The sequence below is a fragment of the Mobula birostris genome, chromosome 1 (genome assembly GCF_030028105.1).
Source record: "Mobula birostris isolate sMobBir1 chromosome 1, sMobBir1.hap1, whole genome shotgun sequence".
In the NCBI taxonomy this organism is placed as follows: Eukaryota; Metazoa; Chordata; class Chondrichthyes; order Myliobatiformes; family Myliobatidae; genus Mobula; species Mobula birostris.
Window position 1 is genome coordinate 164,540,373 of NC_092370.1, and position 19,818 is coordinate 164,560,190.

General features: G+C 40.8%; 1 protein-coding gene across 3 annotated transcripts in view; it reads right to left on the reverse strand.

Annotated features, from left to right (window-relative positions):
- Positions 1-19,818, reverse strand: part of bub1bb (BUB1 mitotic checkpoint serine/threonine kinase Bb) — a 71,970-nt gene that overhangs the window by 10,695 nt on the left and 41,457 nt on the right. For all 3 annotated transcript variants that reach the window (XM_072265402.1, XM_072265410.1, XM_072265393.1), the window contains 6 exons: positions 18,865-18,967; positions 17,547-17,818; positions 12,871-13,043; positions 7,160-7,291; positions 4,693-4,793; positions 3,971-4,132 (listed from right to left, as the gene is read on the reverse strand). In XM_072265402.1, the coding sequence (XP_072121503.1) occupies positions 3,971-4,132; positions 4,693-4,793; positions 7,160-7,291; positions 12,871-13,043; positions 17,547-17,818; positions 18,865-18,967 (943 nt within the window). The remainder of the gene's footprint in view (positions 1-3,970; positions 4,133-4,692; positions 4,794-7,159; positions 7,292-12,870; positions 13,044-17,546; positions 17,819-18,864; positions 18,968-19,818) is intronic.

Below are 19,818 nucleotides of genomic sequence, written 5' to 3' on the forward strand. Positions count from 1 at the left end.
GGGAAGTGCAAGACACATATATTCCAAATAAGAAGAAATTTTCGAATGGAAGGATACCACCGTGGCTGACAAGTGAAGTCAGAGCCAAAGTAAAAACAAAAGAGAGTACATACAAGGAAGGCAAAGCTAGTGGGAATATAGAGGATTGGGAAGCTTTTAAAAACTTGAAGGAAACTAAGAAGGTCATTAGGAAGGAAAAGTTGAATTATGAGAGGAAGCTAGTGTGATGGGATCCTGAATTACCCCTATGAACTGTTGTTTGGAAAAGAGAGGGAGAGTTATTTAACACCGACTTGTTTGTAAAAGAGAGAGAGACACGAAGATTAACTGTGGGACTGTCACTTTAAGGCACGAGAAAGAACTGGTTAACTTTTGAATTTCTGCTGAAGTTGGAGGCAGCACCGAGCAGCTTGTAAGTTGCTATGGTGACTGAGGGCGTTATTTAATGGACACTCGATGTTATGATTTTTGGCAAATTGTTGACACTTTCTTCAAGGATTTTTGCCTGCTTGCATTTCTTTCACAGAGAGAGGAAGGAGGGATTATTTGAATGACAGGTGGTACCCAGTACGGTGAGATAAATAGGAGGTCAGATGATACAGACCTCAGACACATGTTTGGACACTGAATGAGCATTGTTGTGCCCACAGAGAAAAGTGGGTTTTGGAAGATCGATCAGGCGGATCGATCCATCGCTCTTGCAATGGAAAGAGAAGGGTTGACTGGTGGGGAATTGTCCATGTGTCCACCCTCGCCTGGGGGAAAGCTCCACCACAGAAAACCGGTCCCCATTGTTAAAGTCACAGTCGGTGACTTTTAAAGGATTTCGAACGAAAACGAGAAGATTGACGGTATCAGCTCACCTGAAGACTCAAATCTCTCCCTCTCTCTCCAACACTACTCAACTCAATACCACAAATTGAATTGAACTTCACTCATCATTGTAAGACTATCTTTTTACCGCTAGACTTAAAGAAGCTTAGTTTTCATACATATATTTCCACACTTACTGATTTACTTACTTATATATATGATCATTGCTAACCTGTTTCATTTATCTACATTTATATTACTGTATTGCGTAGTTACTAATAAATGTTATTAGTTTATAGCAATACTGGACTCCAAAGTGTTTTCCATCTCTGCTGGTTCTTTATTCCCATCACAGGGTATGTGACACTAGCGACTAATATCAAAGAAAATACTAAAAGATTTTTTAAGTATATAAAGGGTAAAAGAGTCTAGGGTAGATATAGAACCAATTGAAAATGACGCTGGAGATATTGTAATGAGAGATGCAGAGATGGCAGAGGAACTGAATGCGTATTTTGCATCAGTCTTCACAGTGGAAGACATCAGCAGTATACCGGAGATTCATGATTGTCAGGGAAGTGAGGAGTGTGCAGCGAAAATTAAGACTGGAAAGGTGCTCAGGAAGCTTACTGGTCTGAGGGTGGATAAATCTCCTGGACCTGATGGGATGCACCCTTGGGTTCTGAAGGAAGTAGCTGGAGAGATTGCAGAGACATTAACAATGATCTTTCCAAAATTGATAGATTCTGGCATTGTACTGGATGACTGAAAAATTAAAAATGCTACTCCGCTATTTAAGAAGGGTGGGAAGCAGCAGAAAGGAAACTATAGATCTGTTAGTCTGACATCAGTGGCTGGGAAGTTGTTGGAATCAACTGTAAGGGATGAGATTACGGAGTACCTGGAAGCACATGACAAGATAGGCCAAAGCCGGCATGGTTTCCTGAAAGGAAAATCCTGCCTGACTAACATACTGCAATTTTTTGAGGAAATTACAAGCAGTGTAAACAAAGGAGATGCAGTAGATGTGGTGTATTTGGATTTTCAGAAGGCCTTTGACAAGGTGCCACACATGAGGCTCCTTAGCAAGATACGGTCCCATGGAATTATAGGGGAGTTACTAGCATGGGTGGAGCACTGGTTGATCGGCAGAAAACAGTGGGAATAAAGGGATCCTACTCTGGCTGGCTGCCGGTTGCCAGTGGAGTTCCACAGGGGTTGGTGTTGGGACTGCTGCTTTTTACAATGCATGTCAATGATTTGGACTATGGGATCAATGGATTTATGGCTAAATTTGCTAATGATACAAAGATAGGTGGAGGAGCGGGTAGTGTTGAGGAAACAGAGAGACTTAGATCGTTTAGGGGAACGGGCAAAGTGGCAAATGAAATACAATGTTGGAAAGTGTAGGGTCATACACTTTGGAAGAAATAAATGGGCAGATTATTATTTAAATGGAGAGAGAATTCAAGCTGCAAAGGGACTTGGGAATCCCTGTGCAGGATACCTTAAAGGTTAACCTCCAGGTTGAGTCGGTGGTGAAGAAGGCGAATGCAATGTTGGCATTCATTTCTAGAGGTATTGAATACAAGAGCAGGGATGCAATGTTGAGGCTCTATAAGGCACTCGTGAGACCACACCTGGAGTATTGTGTGCAGTTTTGGGCTTCTTATTTTAGAAAGTATATACTGACATTGGAGAGGGTTCAGAGAAGATTCATGAGAATGATTCCAGGAATGAAAGAGTTACCGTATGAGAGACTTCTGGCAGCTCTTGGCCTGTATTCCCTGGAGTTCAGGAGAATGAGGGGGGGATCTCATAGAAACATTCCGAATGTTAAAAGGCCTGAACAATCAGATATGGCAAAGTCATTTCCCATGGTAGGGGAGTCCAGGACAAGAGAGCACAAATTCAGAACTGAAGGACGTCCATTTACAACAGAGATGCGGAGAAATTACTTAGTCAGAGGGTGGGAAATCTGTGGAATTTGTTGCCATGAACAGCTGTAGAGGCCAAGTCATTGGGTGCATTTAAGGCAGAGATAGGTAGGTTCTTGATTAGCCAGGGCATCAAAAGGTATGAGGGAGAAGGCAGGGGAGTGGGGATGACTGGAAGAATTGGATCAGCCCTTGATTGAATGGCAGAGCAGACTTGATGGGCCGAATGGCTGACTTCTGCTCCTATATCTTATAGTTTAAAACACTTCAGAAGCCATTAAGTATAGCCTGGGGAACAGCAGTTTGACTGATTTGGCACCATGTGATCATATGATTGGCAGCCAAGACACATAGGTCATGTCCACAATTCACAAATTCTCGAATGATCTAGCCCTCAAGGGAAGGTAGAAGTAGGACAAATGGAACCAAGAGGAGTTGCATGAAGTTATATGAATTTAATAGCTAATTACCTAGTCGCAGCTCACCCTCACTGGTGTAGTAAACATGTGCTGCATAAAATGTTAACGTCCGGTCTAATTTCAGCCTGCCCACGAAAGGTTAAGCAAAAATATTTCAAAGATAGCATTAAGGTACTTTGCATTCCAAATCACAGGTAAAAACTGGAGCATTGCAGTTTCTACTGGAACCTGTATTTAGAACTCATAGCTACTGCATTATTGCAATACTGACCAGTGGGAAGCAATTCAAGCTAAAAAGAACTCCTCTATAGCCACCACATACAGTGACAGAAAGCTGCTAGAGAGGTAATACATAGGGGAGGGGTCAACACAACATACTCCAATGTATCTGGGCACTCAGCCCTCAGCAGCGTAACTGGCACAATCAACTTGTGTCACTAGTGGCCTGAAGTCATACATTCCAAATAGTGTAATTAAGCAGACGGTCTTTCCGGTATAAAGGTCACAAGGGATTTAAAAGGCTCGAGTCAAAGGGAACTCCAATAAATTGTCAATGCTGACCATTCAGAAGAAAAGGTGGGAGATGCTGTTTGTGGAACACTGATGCAATAGTCACTTAATTGTATAACTCATATCAAGTTTTCTTTATTATCTGCTTTTTTGGTCCTGGAAACCCTAATATCTGTCAGTACTGGAAGAAACATGTATTGTACAACCTACGATGTCATGAGTTGCATAAAGCTGTGCAAAACAGTCCAGTTGCTGAGGAGGCATTTCCTCACTTTGCGATTGGCTTCTTACCTTTAATGTTTCACTGTTCTCCTCCTGATCCATAGTCACACATCCGTTGTCAAACTGGTAGCAGCAGTGTTTCTGACTGAAATACTTATTAAACTGAGAGCCAAGGCGCATTTTGAGCTGTTGATTGATGTAGAAGTCCCAGGGCACTTTATGCGAAAATACCTATTTGAAAAAAAGTTCAGTGACTGGAATGTATACAGGTTTTATTATATGGAGAGCAAGAACTCCTAAAAGTTACCCTCATCATAATTTGCATCACTGACTCGACTCCCAAGTTCAGGAATTCCCTTTAAACTCTTTGCTTTAAGACAGGCAGCAAAGTGCAGCAAGTAGAGAGACTGCCACACAGTGTCAGAAGCCCCGATACAATCCTGAACTTTGTCAGTTTGCACATTCTCCCTGTGACTGTGTGGATTTCCTGTGGATGCTCTGATTTCCTCCCACATCCCAAAGATGTGCAGGTTGAAATTAATTGGCTGTTGTAAACTCCCCCATCATGTAGGCAAGAGGTAGAATCTGGAAGGAGTTAGAAAATGTGAGAAGAATAAAATGACATTAATGCATAATTGGTGGTTGATCTGCAAAGAGCACAGACTGGGTGTGTACACTTCTTTAAGCTTGCAAACTGTCTTAAACTATATTTTATTTATATATACACACACTATATATACACACACACACACACACACACAGTTATTCATATGATCTGATGAGCTACCTACCTTTATAATTGCTTTAGATAAAGCCAGGCTCCGATAGAATCCATAGAATATCTGGCACAATTCATGCTCTGCTTCTTCCTCAATGTTAATCATCTGTGAGCCTACAGGGGAAAAAATAAATTCATGACCACAGGATATCTTAAAACTAATTAAGTATTTCACATGTTGCTACTGCAGTAATGTAGACAAGACAGACAATTTGCACATACAGGTCGACCTTCACTAATCTGGCACCACTGGGACCTGAGGAGTGCCAGATTAGTGAAAATGCTGAATTACAGAAGGATCACATTAAGCATAACCAGTGCCAGATTAGTGAAGGAACCGGATTACAGGTAGTCAGATTAGTGAAGGTCGACCTGTAGCAAAAATCCTCATGAGGAGTTCAATGACAAAATTTGTCTAAATGGTGCTGACCAAGAGAAATATAAAATAAACCATAATTTGATGAAATTTCCACTGAAAATAATACCACAAATTTTTCTATACAGTTATACAGCACAAAAAACACAACCATTTCAGCCCATGTCTTTTTCAACCATAAAGCAACCATTCAAATCAGAACTTGGTCCACAGTCTTATCAAGATGTTGAAAGTACTTGTCTCCACCACCCACTCAAGTAGGACATTCCAGATTTGAACCAACTTTTCAGTGAAAATATTTCCTCAGATCCCTCAAACTCTTACTTTAACCCTACTCCAAGTTTTAAATACCTCTAACTATAGAGAAACGATTTTTACTATCTGCCCCATCTTTACCCTCAATTATGTAGACTTTGATTCAGACCACCCCACCACCAGCTTCCTCCACTCAAAAGAGAAAGAAATCCAGTTATGAGTGTTGGCTCATAACTGAAATGGTCCATTCCAGCAACAACCTGGCAAATCCCCTATGCACCATTTCAAGTACAGTCATATTCTTCCAGTAATATGGTGACTAGGCTAAAGGACAGACATGTACTGAACTGACACATTTTAAAGTGACTAATAAAATCATCGGTTCAATTTGAAGGAAAATAGCAAGTTTGACCAAGAGTGTGTTGAAACTATTTGAAGCACACTAAAGAATAGCAACTTTCAAAAGGGATTTATTCATACATTAAGGGCAAAAAATGTAAGTGCAGGACAATGAGGAAAGGGGTGAGCCTTTTTCAAAAAAGCCAGCACAGACATAATTGACCCAATGTCCTTATTGTGGCAATGGCACCATCACTACTAGTTTACTTTCACTTAGTTCCCTAGTTTCTCCTGGCAGATGGAGTCAAAGACTTTAGCAAAGTTCACTTAACAGTTGTGCATAGCAATTGATGCAATTCACTGCATTTTTCTTGGCATAATGAAGACCATGTCCAGTCTGCCCTCAAACTGGACCAAGACCACACTGCAATTTGGTAAACTGATCTTCACTGACTGGGGCTGGGAGGTAAGTAGAAAAACAGCCTGATGATAAACATTAATTCTACTTATCAGGTAGACTTGTGTATTTTGTTGAAGATGGTCACAATTACTGTTTTCTGCTGGACTCTGCTTTCAAATGTCACTAGTGCTTCTTTCCCCTTGAATAAAAGGGGAATGTTCCAAACTAGGAATGACTTACTTTTGTCACTAATAAGATCCTCAATCCCATCGGCATCAACAAACTCATCATAGTTGTTCTTGGCAGAGGAAGCAAAAGTTTTTCATGTGTCGATTATGGTGAATTTTAGAGAAGTTCAAAATGCTGTGGACACCACAGCTCCTATTAGCTCCAGAGCCAAAGGATCATAAAGCATTCATTATTTCTATGGGTGAAGTTGTTGAGATGCTGGTCTAACTGGTTCTTAATAGTGAGGCTCACTCAAAGACACCATTCCTATTGGCTTTCTCCTCCAAGTGTACCCACTGCATTGTTCTATAAACTGGTCCATCACCTACCCACTGCATCTTACTCCAGGTGCTGGCTCTGATATCAAGACTATGAAAGCAGAGTAGTGTTCAAATCTGATTTTTTAGAATTGGCATTGAGGGCTCTGACATATAACATGTCAAACTTCATTTTTCTGAAGTAGAAATTACCAATGCTGGATTTCCTTCAACAATAGGGCAGCTGTGGTGCCACTACCACAGAATTTGCTGCATGGGATTTAATGCTAAGGCTCATACAATAGAGGCCATCCAGCAGGGTAACCCCTTTACAAATATAAATTCAGACATATAAGCCTTTGCCTACACACTTTCTTCCTCCTCGTTCCTCTCCTTTTCCCTCCCAGGCCTAATTTAACACTAAGCATTTGGTCAAGGTATTTGCAATTGGTTGGGCAGAAATCCAACAAAATCATTTGTACAATCCCCACCCCCACCTGTTGAAACATCCTTCCATTCTGTTCAGATACTTTGACATTAAATAATTCTTGCTTTTCTATTTTTCTCTCCACTTATGATTCTCAAAAAGGTCACTAAGTACAAAGAATTGAGAAAGAAAACTTACCCAGCTTCACCTCATGTCCAACTTCAAAGGTAGGCACTGGGCCATTCTGAATGTAGAACCCCTGGAGTGAACTCAGTGGTGTGGGAAGGGCCAATAAAAGTTGATTCCGCATTTCTATATCCCATGGATTACCTAGAAATTAATCAAAATTGGATGGTTGAAAAGAGATTCCGTGCACAAAACCAGTGGGGGATTAATTACACTGACTACAGCAATTATATCGTTAGAGGAACGACAGTACATATTTTTGGCACAATGCAATTCAGAAAAAACTGATTACTCATTTCAACATTGTTTTCAAGACAACTAACTAATGTGCTGTTTCACTGCCATCAGTACATTGAAGACCAACACCCACCCACCCCCTGGCAAATCACTGGAATTTTCAGTCTGCTCAGTGCTGTCATTTATTGCGAATCCTGATGCTCAAGATGCTTGATGAACTGCCGCAGACTTTCTGGTGAAATTAATTATGTAGTGCTGTTGGGCAGCAAGCTTCAAGGTTTGGAGTCAGCAACATACTTCCAAATTGTGATTATGTGCAACTGAAAGGGGAAGAGCTCCTAGGTATCTGCTGCCCTTATCCACCTTGATGAACGAGGTCACAGGTTGGGGCAGAAGAGCACAGATGACCAATTGTGGTGCATTTTAAAGAAACCATAGCCAGTGATACAGGAAATGAATGTGTGTGGATTTAGTACCAATCTGCTTTGTTCTGGATGACATCAAGCACCTACAAGGATGTTGCCAAGTTATAGAGAGCATGAACAGGGTTAGGCTATTCATTGGAGCTTAGGAGAATGAGTGGTGACCTTATGGAGGTGGAAAAATTATAAGGGGCATAGACAAGGTGAACACACACAGACGCTGGCCTGTATATGAAATGAGCTGCCATAGGAAGTGGTTGAAACAGCTGCAGTAACAACATTTAACTTGTTTAGTTACATGGAATGGAAACATTTAGAGGATATGGGCCAAATGAGACTTGCTTCTGTGATGAATAATTCTGCATTGTTGGAGCTAGAAAGATGAAGAATATTCCATCATGATCCTGCTAGCCTTGTGGAAAAAGTGAGAAGGTTCACGATCTCAAAAGGCAAATCACTCACAACAGGATAGCCTATTTCTAACCTATACATAGAATAACTTGGATGTCAAGGAGTCATGGAGTACAGCACAGAAACAGGCTCTTCGGCCCATCTAGTCTGTGCCGAACCATTTCAACTGCCTACTCTCATCGACCCATGTGTGTAGTCCAACCATGTTTCTGGTAGTCGTGACCCCAGCATGTTGGATCCACCTCTTTTGGAGATGGTAACTTCTTGGCAATTTTGTGGCAAAAATATCAAGAAGCCAGCTCACCATCACCTTCAAGAGCCACTTATCAATCCATATCCAACTGTTGTCAAACCTTGCTGCATGCACATAGGGACTGCTTCAGTTGCTGAGGTGTTGAGAACGGAGTTAAACATTATTTGCTTATGACTGCACATCACTTCTGAAGTATGGTGGAAGGTCAGTCATTTAGAAACACCTAAAGATCGCTTTGCTTAGAACAATGTCCATAGTAACTTGTAGAATTGTCTCAATGAACAACATCAACATCTAGAACCATTATGACTGATTATTGCCATGTTCTCCCCTGGATGCTTATGACTTCCGTTTTATAAGGGTTTGATATTAAAACTATCAAATGTTACCTTCACCTCAAGACCACACACTGGCAACCTACTCCTTTTCAGAATTCAACTCTTCAGTGCAATATAGTTATAACATGTCCATAACGAAGGTTGTAATGAAACTGAAGCTGAATTGTCCAGGTGAGGACTTTATTGATAAGTCCACTGCTAATGATACCATATTTCACATTGCTGACTGAGCAGTGGTTAGTTAGATTGGATTTTTCCTGCTTTTTGCAAACAGGACATATCTGGAAAATTTTCCACATCATTGGATAGATGCAGTGTTTTAACTGCATTAGACCAGCTTGGCCAGCTATGTAGCTAGTTCTGGAGTGCAGGTCTTGAGCATCACAGTGGGACGTTGGGCCCGTGCCCCCAGCCATTTCCCGATATTGCATACAAAGATTCTAAATAACTAAGAACTGGCTGTATGATGAAAGACATCTGAGCAAGTAGAGCTGGATCATTTATTTGAGACTACTGAGAATGTGCCTTTAGTACTTACAGTATATACTAGGCCCACTGACTGCAAGATTGCTTGGCTCTGTCTTTTATTTTTTTTTTATAGTTGCTGAGTATCCAAATGCCAGACTGTCAAGCATTCATTTTCTAACAGCATGATCACCCAACAAGCTACTTCAATAAGGAGACCTCACATATTTAATGAGGTGTAGTGAGCTTCATCTGTCCCTATCTAGTATATATAGTTAAATTATATGCAAACAAGTAATCTTAAATTTTCTTAGGGAGGATTAATCAAGACAACCTTGCCACTGACATTGGTAGCAGTAGGACAATCAGCCCTTGCACCTGCTTCAACTTTGAAAAATTATTACAGCTAATCATTTACCCAAACAACACTTTCTATCAACTCCAATCCTTCAATCTCCTTAATATCCAAAACCTATTGAATATTTATTCAAATACCGAGCTACATTTCTTTAGATGCAGAATTCCAGTGATTTATTACTCATGATCAAGACTTTATTTGCAGTACTGCATGGGCAACCTTTTCTTTGCAAACTCCAACCTCTAGTTAGAGGCATCCCAGGTAGCAGAACCATTATCAATGCCTCAACCCTAACAAGCACGCAGACACATCATTACTCTAGGAAGTACTGACATATCCTGCTTAATCTGTCTTCAGCAGACCAATACTCCTGCTCTCAATCCTATTGAGCTTTTGTTAACCTGTTTTGTCTCAAGTATATTATTCCCAAGTTGTGAAACTTGACTTGTACAGAATGTTCCAACATGGTCTCACCAGTATACAATGACAACTTTCTTTTTCCCCCGCCCCTCCCAATCAAATTCTTGTACAGTGGATCTTCTCTTACCGAAGTGCATGATCTTTCATTTGTCAGGCTTTTGCACATCTGCTCGACATCTAATTGTAGGGTCCTAATATCCTCAACACAATGTGTTGCCATCCCACCTTTTTCAGAATCATCAGCAAACTTGGATACCTTGGCCTTTTTCTCTCCCACCACCACCTCCATCCACCCCCCCGCAGCCCCTGCTAATGGAAATTGTAAACAATTGAGTGCTAATAACTAATCTTTCCACTAATTACATCATTTCAGCCTGAAAATGAGTCATTCATTCTAAGTATCTTCTGTGCAATAATCAACCTGCAGTCTATGCTAATACATTTTCTGCGTTACCTGTGCTCTTATAAACTAGCCTCTAATGTGGCACTTTGTCAAGTGTTTTCCAAAAATCCAAATACATTACGGTACACTACATCAGCTCTACCTGCTCATCAAATAACTCCTGCAAATTTGTCAAAGCAAGCTTTATCTTGCCTGAGGCCATATTGACTTGGTTTGATTACATTAAACTTCTTTAGCTGACTATTTCTTTGATTATATATTCTAGCATTGTAATATGGAGGCTTGTCTGCCTTTAGCCCTATTAATCTTTCTAAAATCTTGTCCCTTGTAGTAGGGACTAAACTAGTAGTAATTAAAGATCTTCTATAGTGTTTGATGGAATACATGCCAGAAAGAAACAATTAATTTAATATAAGGAATGGGGTTAAGGATTTATAATTGTATTGAATTAATATTAATCATTTGTGAGCTCAATCGAGTTTATTAGAAGTGAAACCGGATATATTTATCAGAAAAGTAGTAGAAAACTAAAGACGCAAACAACAGGAATTCTGCAGATGCTGGAAATTCAAGCAACACACATCAAAGTTGCTGGTGAACGCAGCATCTCTAGGAAGAGGTGCAGTCGACGTTTCAGGTCCTGGCGAAGGGTCTCGGCCTGAAACGTCGACTGCACCTCTTCCTAGAGATGCTGCGTTCACCAGCAACTTTGATGTGTGTTGCCAGAAAACTAAAGAAATTTGGCCTGTCCCCTAAAAATCTTCACTAATTTTTATAGAAGAAAGCATTCTTCTAGGGTGCTTCACAACCTGGTATGGAAGTTGTCCTGTCCAAGACCGAAAGAAGCTGCAGAAGATCGTGAACATGGCGCAGCACATCGCACAAACCAATCTTCCATCCATGGACTCACTTTACACCGCACGCTGTCGGAGCAGTGCTGCCAGGATAATCAAGGACATAACTCACCCAGCCAACACACTTTTTGTCACTCTTCCCTCTGGGAGAAGGCTCAGGAGCTTGAAGACTCGTACGGCCAGATTTGGGAACAGCTTCTTTCCAACTGTGATAAGACTGCTGAACGGATCCTGACCTGGATCTGGGCTGTAATCTCCAAATATCCAGACCTGTCTCTCGGTTTTTTTGCACTACCCTACTTTCCATTTTTCTATTTTCTATTTTTGATTTATAATTTAAATTTGATATTCACTAATTTTTACTATTTTTAATATTTAATATTTGTAATCCAGGGAGTGGGAAGTGCAGAATCAAATATCGCTGTGATGATTCTACATTCTAGTATCAATTGTTTGGCGACAATAAAGTATAAAGTATTGTAATACTGATAATTGGGAATTTGGCACTGGATTGACAGATTTTCCAAGCTGTTGGCCGTTATGTCATTAATACATTAAAATAATTCACATTTTAGATTTATTCTGATAAATTTTCCATTGAACCAGTCAACTTGAAAAGAGTGGCAACTGTAGCTCTAGGTAAGTGGAAATAGAGCACAAGAACCAGGGTCCAAGTCAAGTGGGAAGGGAGTTGGATGGTGGATAAGGGAGCTAATCTACTTTTGAAGATTGAAGTGTGTTGCTGTTCACATGGATCTGGATATCCTGTACATATTTTTGAATTGCTTGCTGTACCTACATGCTTAGAAGATCCACTGCACAAGAATTTGAGTTTTAAAAAAAGGAAAGTTGTCATATTGTATACTGGTGAGACCGTGCTGGAACATTTCAAAGGCAAACTTATCCACGAGAAAGATTACAGATGAATGAAGCACCAAGGGATATGGATATTTTGTGCACAAAATTACAAAGAGTTATAAATTATATTAATTCATTCAGGCTACTCTTTCCAAGCCCACAACTTCAGCATAAATGACAGCAGGGACAGAGGAATGTTACTACCAGCAGGCTCTTCAAATTATCAAACCATCCCAACTTGAAAATATATTGCCAAGTCTTGATCACTGCTGGATCTAAACCAAGAAACTCCTCACTCAACAATACAGTGGGAGTAATTTTACCATCACATTCTCAAGAACATCTCTTGCATGTTTGCCCTGTGACTAATAGATTACGTTTCTTTACCAAGCAATTATTAGTAATTTAAAATAAAAACATTCTGGAAAATAAAAATACACAATGCTAAAACATATTTAATGACTTTCACCATTTTCTTATATACACAAACTATCCTACTTTAAACAACCAGCAGAGGTTTTTTGCAGTTTCTATACAGAGTTAGCACCACCAGTTTCAGGGTTAAAAATCTCACATTGATGACTACCATAAAGTGAATTCTGCTCTGTGACAATATGAAGCACAGCAACCTAACAGTTGCTTTGCCAGCTAATTTGACCAATAAACCCAAAAAGCTCAAGAGTAAAAACAAAGGAAAGCCATACCCGAGATAGAATTGGCGTTGAAGACATCAGAGGAATTTAACTGGTCAGGCTCAGATTTTTCAAAGACATTCAAGTCACTTATAGCACAAAGTGCACCTACTGAAGTGGAGGAGCCTGCAGAAGACGTAGTGGCAGCAGAAGACATACCTTCTTCACTGGCTTCTTGAATTGGACTACAACAAAAAAATATTCAAACAATGGATCACAAAATATCGAATAAACCATCCTAGTAGGTCAAATACATCTCGCACTGTATTTATTATCTTAAATATTTGATATTCACCAGCATGGGAAGGAAATAGCTAGATTTGAATGAAAGGCTACAACATAAGCATTGGGAATAAGAGTGGCTAAATAGCTACCAAGTCCCAATTACAACCACCTATTGGTAATGTGCTTAAATCTCTTAGTTCTGTTATTTCCACACCCCACTTTCTACATCCCCTACCCTAAGCAATTTTATACAGGCCAGTAAACAAATGTTTCCTAACATCAGCCATGATTACCAGGTTATATTTCATTGTTGGGGGTGGCCAGAACAGGGGTAGACAAGAGGACCTTTAAGTCATCAATTGTGAGCAATTACTGTTGGACTAATTTTTTTAAACTCCCATTAATTAAAATAGTCTGCTAGTTAAGAATTGGATTAAAACAGCAATTGCTAATAAAAGTTTTAGTGGCTAGAGAACTGTGTATGGAGTTATTTTAGTCACAGTCATACTTTATTGATCCCGGGGGAAATTGGTTTTCATTACAGTTGAACCATAAATAATAAATAGTAATAGAACCATAAATAGTTAAATAGTAATATGTAAATTATGAAATAAGTCCAGGACCAGCCTATTGGCTCAGGGTGTCTGACCTTCCAAGGGAGGAGTTGTAAAGTTTGATGGCCACAGGCAGGCATGACTTCCTATAACGCTCTGTGCTGCATCTCGGTGGAATGAGTCTCTGGCTGAATGTACTCCTGTGCCCACCCAGTACATTATGTAGTGGATGGGAAACATTGACCAAGATGGCATGCAACTTAGACAGCATCCTCTTTTCAGACACCACCATGAGAGTCCAGTTCCATCCCCACAACATCACTGGCCTTACGAATGAGTTTGTTGATTCTGTTGGTGTCTGCTACCCTCAGCCTGCTGCCCCAGCACACAACAGCAAACATGATAGCACTGGCCACCACAGACTCATAGAACATCCTCAGCATCATCCGGCAGATGTTAAAGGACCTCAGTCTCCTCAGGAAATAGAGACGGCCCTGACCCTTCTTTGACCAGTCCAGTTTATTGTCAATTCATATCCCCAGGTATTTGTAATCCTCCACCGTGTCCACACTGACCCCCTGGATGGAAACAGGAGTCACCAGTACCTTAGCTCTCCTCAGGTCTACCACCAGCTCCTTAGTCTTTTTCACATTAAGCTGCAGATAATTCTGCTCACACCATGTGACAAAGTTTCCTACTGTAGCCCTGTACTCAGCCTCATCTCCCTTGCTGATGCATCCAACTATGGCAGAGTCATCCGAGAACTTCTGAAGGTGACAAGACTCTGTGCAGTAGTTGAAGTCCAAGGTGTAAATGGTGAAGAGAAAGGGAGACAAGACAGTCCCCTGTGGAGCCCCAGTACTGCTGATCACTCTGTCAGACACACAGTGTTGCAAGCACATGTACTGTGGTCTGCCAGTCAGGTAATCAAGAATCCATGATACCAGGGAAGCATCCACCTGCATCACTGTCAGCTTCTCCCCCAGCAGAGCAGGGCGGATGGTGTTGAACGCACTGGAGAAGTCAAAAAACATGACCCTCACAGTGCTCGCTGGCTTGTCCAGGTGGGCGTAGATACGGTTCAGCAGGTAGACGATGGCATCCTCAACTCCTAGTCGGGGCTGGTAGGCGAACTGGAGGGGATCTAAGTGTGGCCTGACCATAGGCCAGAGCAGCTCCAGAACAAGTCTCTCCAGGGTCTTCATGACGTGGGAGGTCAATGCCACCGGTCTGTAGTCATTTAGGCCGCTGGGGCACGGCGTCTTTGGCACAGGGACGAGGCAGGACGTCTTCCACAGTACAGGAACCCTCCGGAGCCTCAGGCTCAGGTTGAATACATGGCGAAGTACTCCACATAGCTGAGGGGCACAGGCTTTGAGCACCCTGGTACTGACACCATCCGGTCCTGCAGCCTTGCTTGGGTTGAGACGTTTCAGCTGTCTTCTCACCTGTTCAGCTGTGAAGCCCACCGTGGTGGTTTCGTGTGGGGAAGGAGTATAGTCATGAGAGCAGGGTGGGGGACTGTGAGGAGGGGTAGGAGGGGAGAGTGGAATATGTGTTGGTTGGGGGCCGACAACAGATGAATCATGTGGGGGACGGGCAGGGGCCACAATGTCAAATCTGTTAAAGAACAGGTTAAGTTCATTGGCCCTGTCCACACTGCCTTCAGCTCCTCTGTTGCTAGTTTGCCAGAACCCAGTGATGGTCCTCATCCCACTCCAGACCTCTCTCATGTTGTTCTGCTAGAGTTTCCGCTCAAGCTTCCTCCTGTACCTGTCTTTAGCCTCCCTGATCCTGGCTTTCAGGTCCCTCTGTATTGCCCTTAGCTCCTCCCTATTTCCATCTCTAAATGCCGTCTTTTTAGCCTTCAGGATGTCCTCAATGTCCTTTATCACCCATGACTTGTTATTTGAATAACAAAGGACAGTTCTTGTCAGAACATTGCAGTCCACACAGAAGTTGATGTAATCAGTGATGAACTCTGTGAGCCCATCAATATCCTCTCCATGTGGCTTACAGAGTGCCTGCCAGTCTGTCACCTCAAAACAACCCTGGAGCACCTCATAAGCCTCCTCCGACCATTTTGTTATGATATACAGTACTGAGCAAAAGTCTTAGGCACCTGTATATAGCTAGGGTGCCCAAGGTGTTTGCATAGTACTATATTTGTCAATATGGAGCGGAGAGAGAGTTTGTAAATCTAGCGACAGCAAACTATGTTGGGAATGGCAATGGTCAGGTGCCGTGGGAAGCCTGTGGGACAGGTGACAGAAGGAGTGCCAGGGGTGATGGTGCTAGTGCAGACACACCCAGCCCTGAGACACCAAGCAAGGTCATGTGATTCCAAACTATTGATTAATTGATAATTACAGAATGTCTCTCTGGTACTTCCCACTCTCCCCGCCCTCTCCTTTTCCCAACCATGATTCTCCTCTCCTTGTCCTCGTTCCACTCGCAATTCACAACGGAGACCAATATCAGAATCAGGTTTCATCACTCACACAAGTCATGAATTTTTTTTCCAGCAGCAACAGTACAGTGCAATATATAAAATTACAATATTGGGCAGAAGTCTTAGACACCTTAACTACAGTATATATATGCCAAAGACTTTTGCACAGTACTGTACATATCCTTGGACTTGAAGGGCAGGGCAGTGAGTATGACTGTTTGGTACAAGTACCAAAATTGAAAGTGATTGATAGTGAAGAATAATGTTTACACTGTTACAAGGCATCAGTGAATTTGCTAGTGGGCACAAAAACAATAATTTAGATTAATTCTTGAAGGACAAAGAGCAAAAATAAAAGGGAATGCATGATAAGAAGATAAGATGCCAGGGAAATGTGGCTAAACAGGGAGGAATGTTTACAGATCACTGAAATAGAATAGAGGAAAGATGGTTAAGGCAGTACAAGGGCAGATGGAGAAGGCATAGAATGCTAGGTCAAAGATGTCATGCTAGAGATGCATGAAACACTAGTTAGGTCATAATTAAACATTGTGCTCCAATCATCACACTATGAGAATGTTAGGAAGATGCTACCTGCACTAGAGAATGGAAAGAGATTAACTAGGCTGAGTAGCTCTTTCTGGAATAAAGGACTGATGCAATAAATAGGTATCAAGTTAAAAGAGGTTCGAGCGATCTGAAGGTCGTGGGTTTGAGCCCCGGCCAAGGTAGTATGTGTGTCCTCGAGCAAGGCACTTAACCGCACAATGCTGTAGCCAGCTGAGAATGGGTACCAGCAAAAATGCTGGGGGTTAACCTCGCGATAGACCGGCGGTCCTATCCGGGGGGGGTGGGGGGGAGAGAGTCTCGGACTCTCAGTCACGTCACGCCATGGAAACTGGCATAAGCACCGGCCTGATGGGCTGCAAGGCTCATGACAGACTTTAATCTAATAAAATTAAAACAGGCCTAGATAAGGCAAACAATGGGACACAAGTTATTTGGCATAAGTATTAAAAAGATCATTTTCATCTTGCCCTAGTCACAAGATTCAAAACTCAGTGCCTGGAAGGGTGGCAGATGCATAAGCCCTTAACAAAATTCAAGGCTTAAGACTGACAAGGCTACATACAGGTAATGAGAGCAACCTACATGGCTCAGTTTTTGGGATAATTAGCTGAATGTTTTACATTTCAATGACTGCACTGGAAGCTTTATGCCCAGAGTATATAAAATTGCTGCAAAAAAAAACAACCAACCAACAGTCAAGCAGTCACCAAGAAGAATGCATTATTGTCATTCATCCAAAGAAAGTATTTATGTTCAAATGGGTTAAAAATATATTTTAGTTGTGCTTAAATTTTGATCCCAGCCCTGATGAACCTATCACTAGTAGCAATATTTAGAGAACATTAATGAAATGGTCAGAAAGTTAGTGGCTTTAAGCAAAACTTTACCTCAGTTTCTTCATATGCAGAGGTGGGTCGAACATGGACTCTTTGAGGGGTGTCAACGAACTTAGAGCATTTTTAGTAGCTTCAACAGGGATCCATTTGATTAACTTGTTTTGGTCATCATTCAGAGGGTTTTGGTGAAAAGGAGTAGAGACCAAATGTGCTCCTCTGGAGAAGTCACACGTATTTTCAGGAAATGGACCAAATGTTTTGTTTGGATAGTCATTACTCTCAAAGTGATCCTCATTAATAGGTTCAATGCCATCCAAATCATCCTTCCAAAAAACGAAATAACATTATTATGTGACCAGGTACACAATTAAGGCATATATAAACACGAGATTCTGCAAATGTTGAAAGTATGGAGCAACACACATAAAATGTTGGAGGAACCCAACAGATCAGGCAGCACCTACAAAGAGGAAGAAACAGTTGACATTGAGCCAAGACCTTTCATCAGCCTATAGCACTGATTGTTTATTCCCCTCCATCGATGCTGCCTGAACTGCTGAGTTCCTCCGGCACTTTGTCAGTTAAGACATATGCTTAGATACTTCAATGCACCAATAACTTCTTAAATCTCAGCTAAAATTGGCTATGTCTACCAATTGCTGTTATCTAACTTAAGGGAAAATTGAATAACAGTATTTTCCAAGATGAATGCCTTCAATGCAGCAGATAATGAATTTCAGAAAGCAAAATGTTCAAATAATGAGTCTTGACTTCAGTAATTCACAAATCAGCAAATGAGAGAATATCATCAGATCCAGATTGCTCCAGATCTGCGAGATTTTATTATAAAGATAGCAAGGGCAGAATTTTAAGATCACCCCACTGAATAGTGTCAGAGGAAAAAGATACAATAATCAATCTTATGAATAGTTTGATATTTACCCACTTTGTTAACACTGGATCTTTTAAAGTTATTCAATCAATCCCTTAACGCCACTCTTCAACTTCTTTTGAATGTTACTATAGAAACTGCTTCAGGCTACATTCAAATCAAAACTTATTGGCTTAATGTTTCCCCTTCTCATTCTTTCAACATTACTTCTAAATTATTAGAGGATACTGTTTCATCAACGGAAATTGTTTCTTTTTTCTTTCATAAAAACCTCATAAAAATGTGTGAAGTTTCCTTTCAATCTTTTATTGCCTTAGTAGAAAACTTAACTTCTTCAATCTAATTCTTGCCTTTTTTTTGTTGTAGTAAGTGGTAAAGTTGTGTTTTACTACTTTGCTTCAGTAGGTTCCAAATACAGAGACAACTATACAGCAAATTAAAATGTTTTAATATTAAAAGTTGTACATAATTACTTACACATTCAGCACCACAGGTCCCCTCAGTTAGGACATGCTTGGAAGGTACAAGGATTCCAGAAAGTGGCCAGTGAGGTCTCTTTTTCAAGTAGTCTGCAGGTGGTCTTAAGCAAAAGTGAAATCAGAATTCTCTATAAGCATTTCTGAACTTCTGGCAGTAATTTAAATTGCTACAATAAGATCTATTTGTAGAATCAAACATCAAAGAAATGTGCCGGGAAAATATTTAAGGAACTTCTCTGGTCATTGAATTTACTTTAGATTGTTCAAGTAAGATCTCAGATAGTTAGCAGTTCAGTTAACCTCAACAACAGCAGCACAGATTTGATCCCGGTAATTTAGCTAGAAAAGGGATAGAGAAATTTAAAAAGGGCATGTACAATAGTATCTCATGCAAACTACTGTCACTCTCTACTGGACAGGTGTTATGGAAGTGAAGTAGTTCACACTGTCACAACAGTACATGCAGTTTAGTTATAGAATCTGATGTAAATGAAAAATACAATTATTCAGTTGCTGCAACTGCATGTGCTCAGTGAGGTGGCAAACCAATTGGTACTTCCGCCAACAAGAATGGTAACCGTAGTCCTATATTAAAGAAGTCTGGAACCAAGATAATTCGTGATTAAAATTGTTTAATGTCATTTCCTGTACACAAATGTAAAGGAGAATAATCTGTACTCTGGATCTGATGCAGAACAAAATAAAACACCAAAAAATAAAGCACATAAAAAGTAAAAAAACACAATAAATATAAAATACACATGATAACATAGATGGTAGTTAAGTGATGCTAGGCTGTACAAAAGGTGGTTGACAGGAAATATTAAAGAAGTGGAGGGGTTACTAGGTAGAGATGTTGATTGGCTTCGCTGCTTGAGGAAAGTAACTGTTTTTGAGTCTGGTGCTCCTGCTGTGGATGATACTAAGCCTGCTCCCAGACGAGAGTGGGACG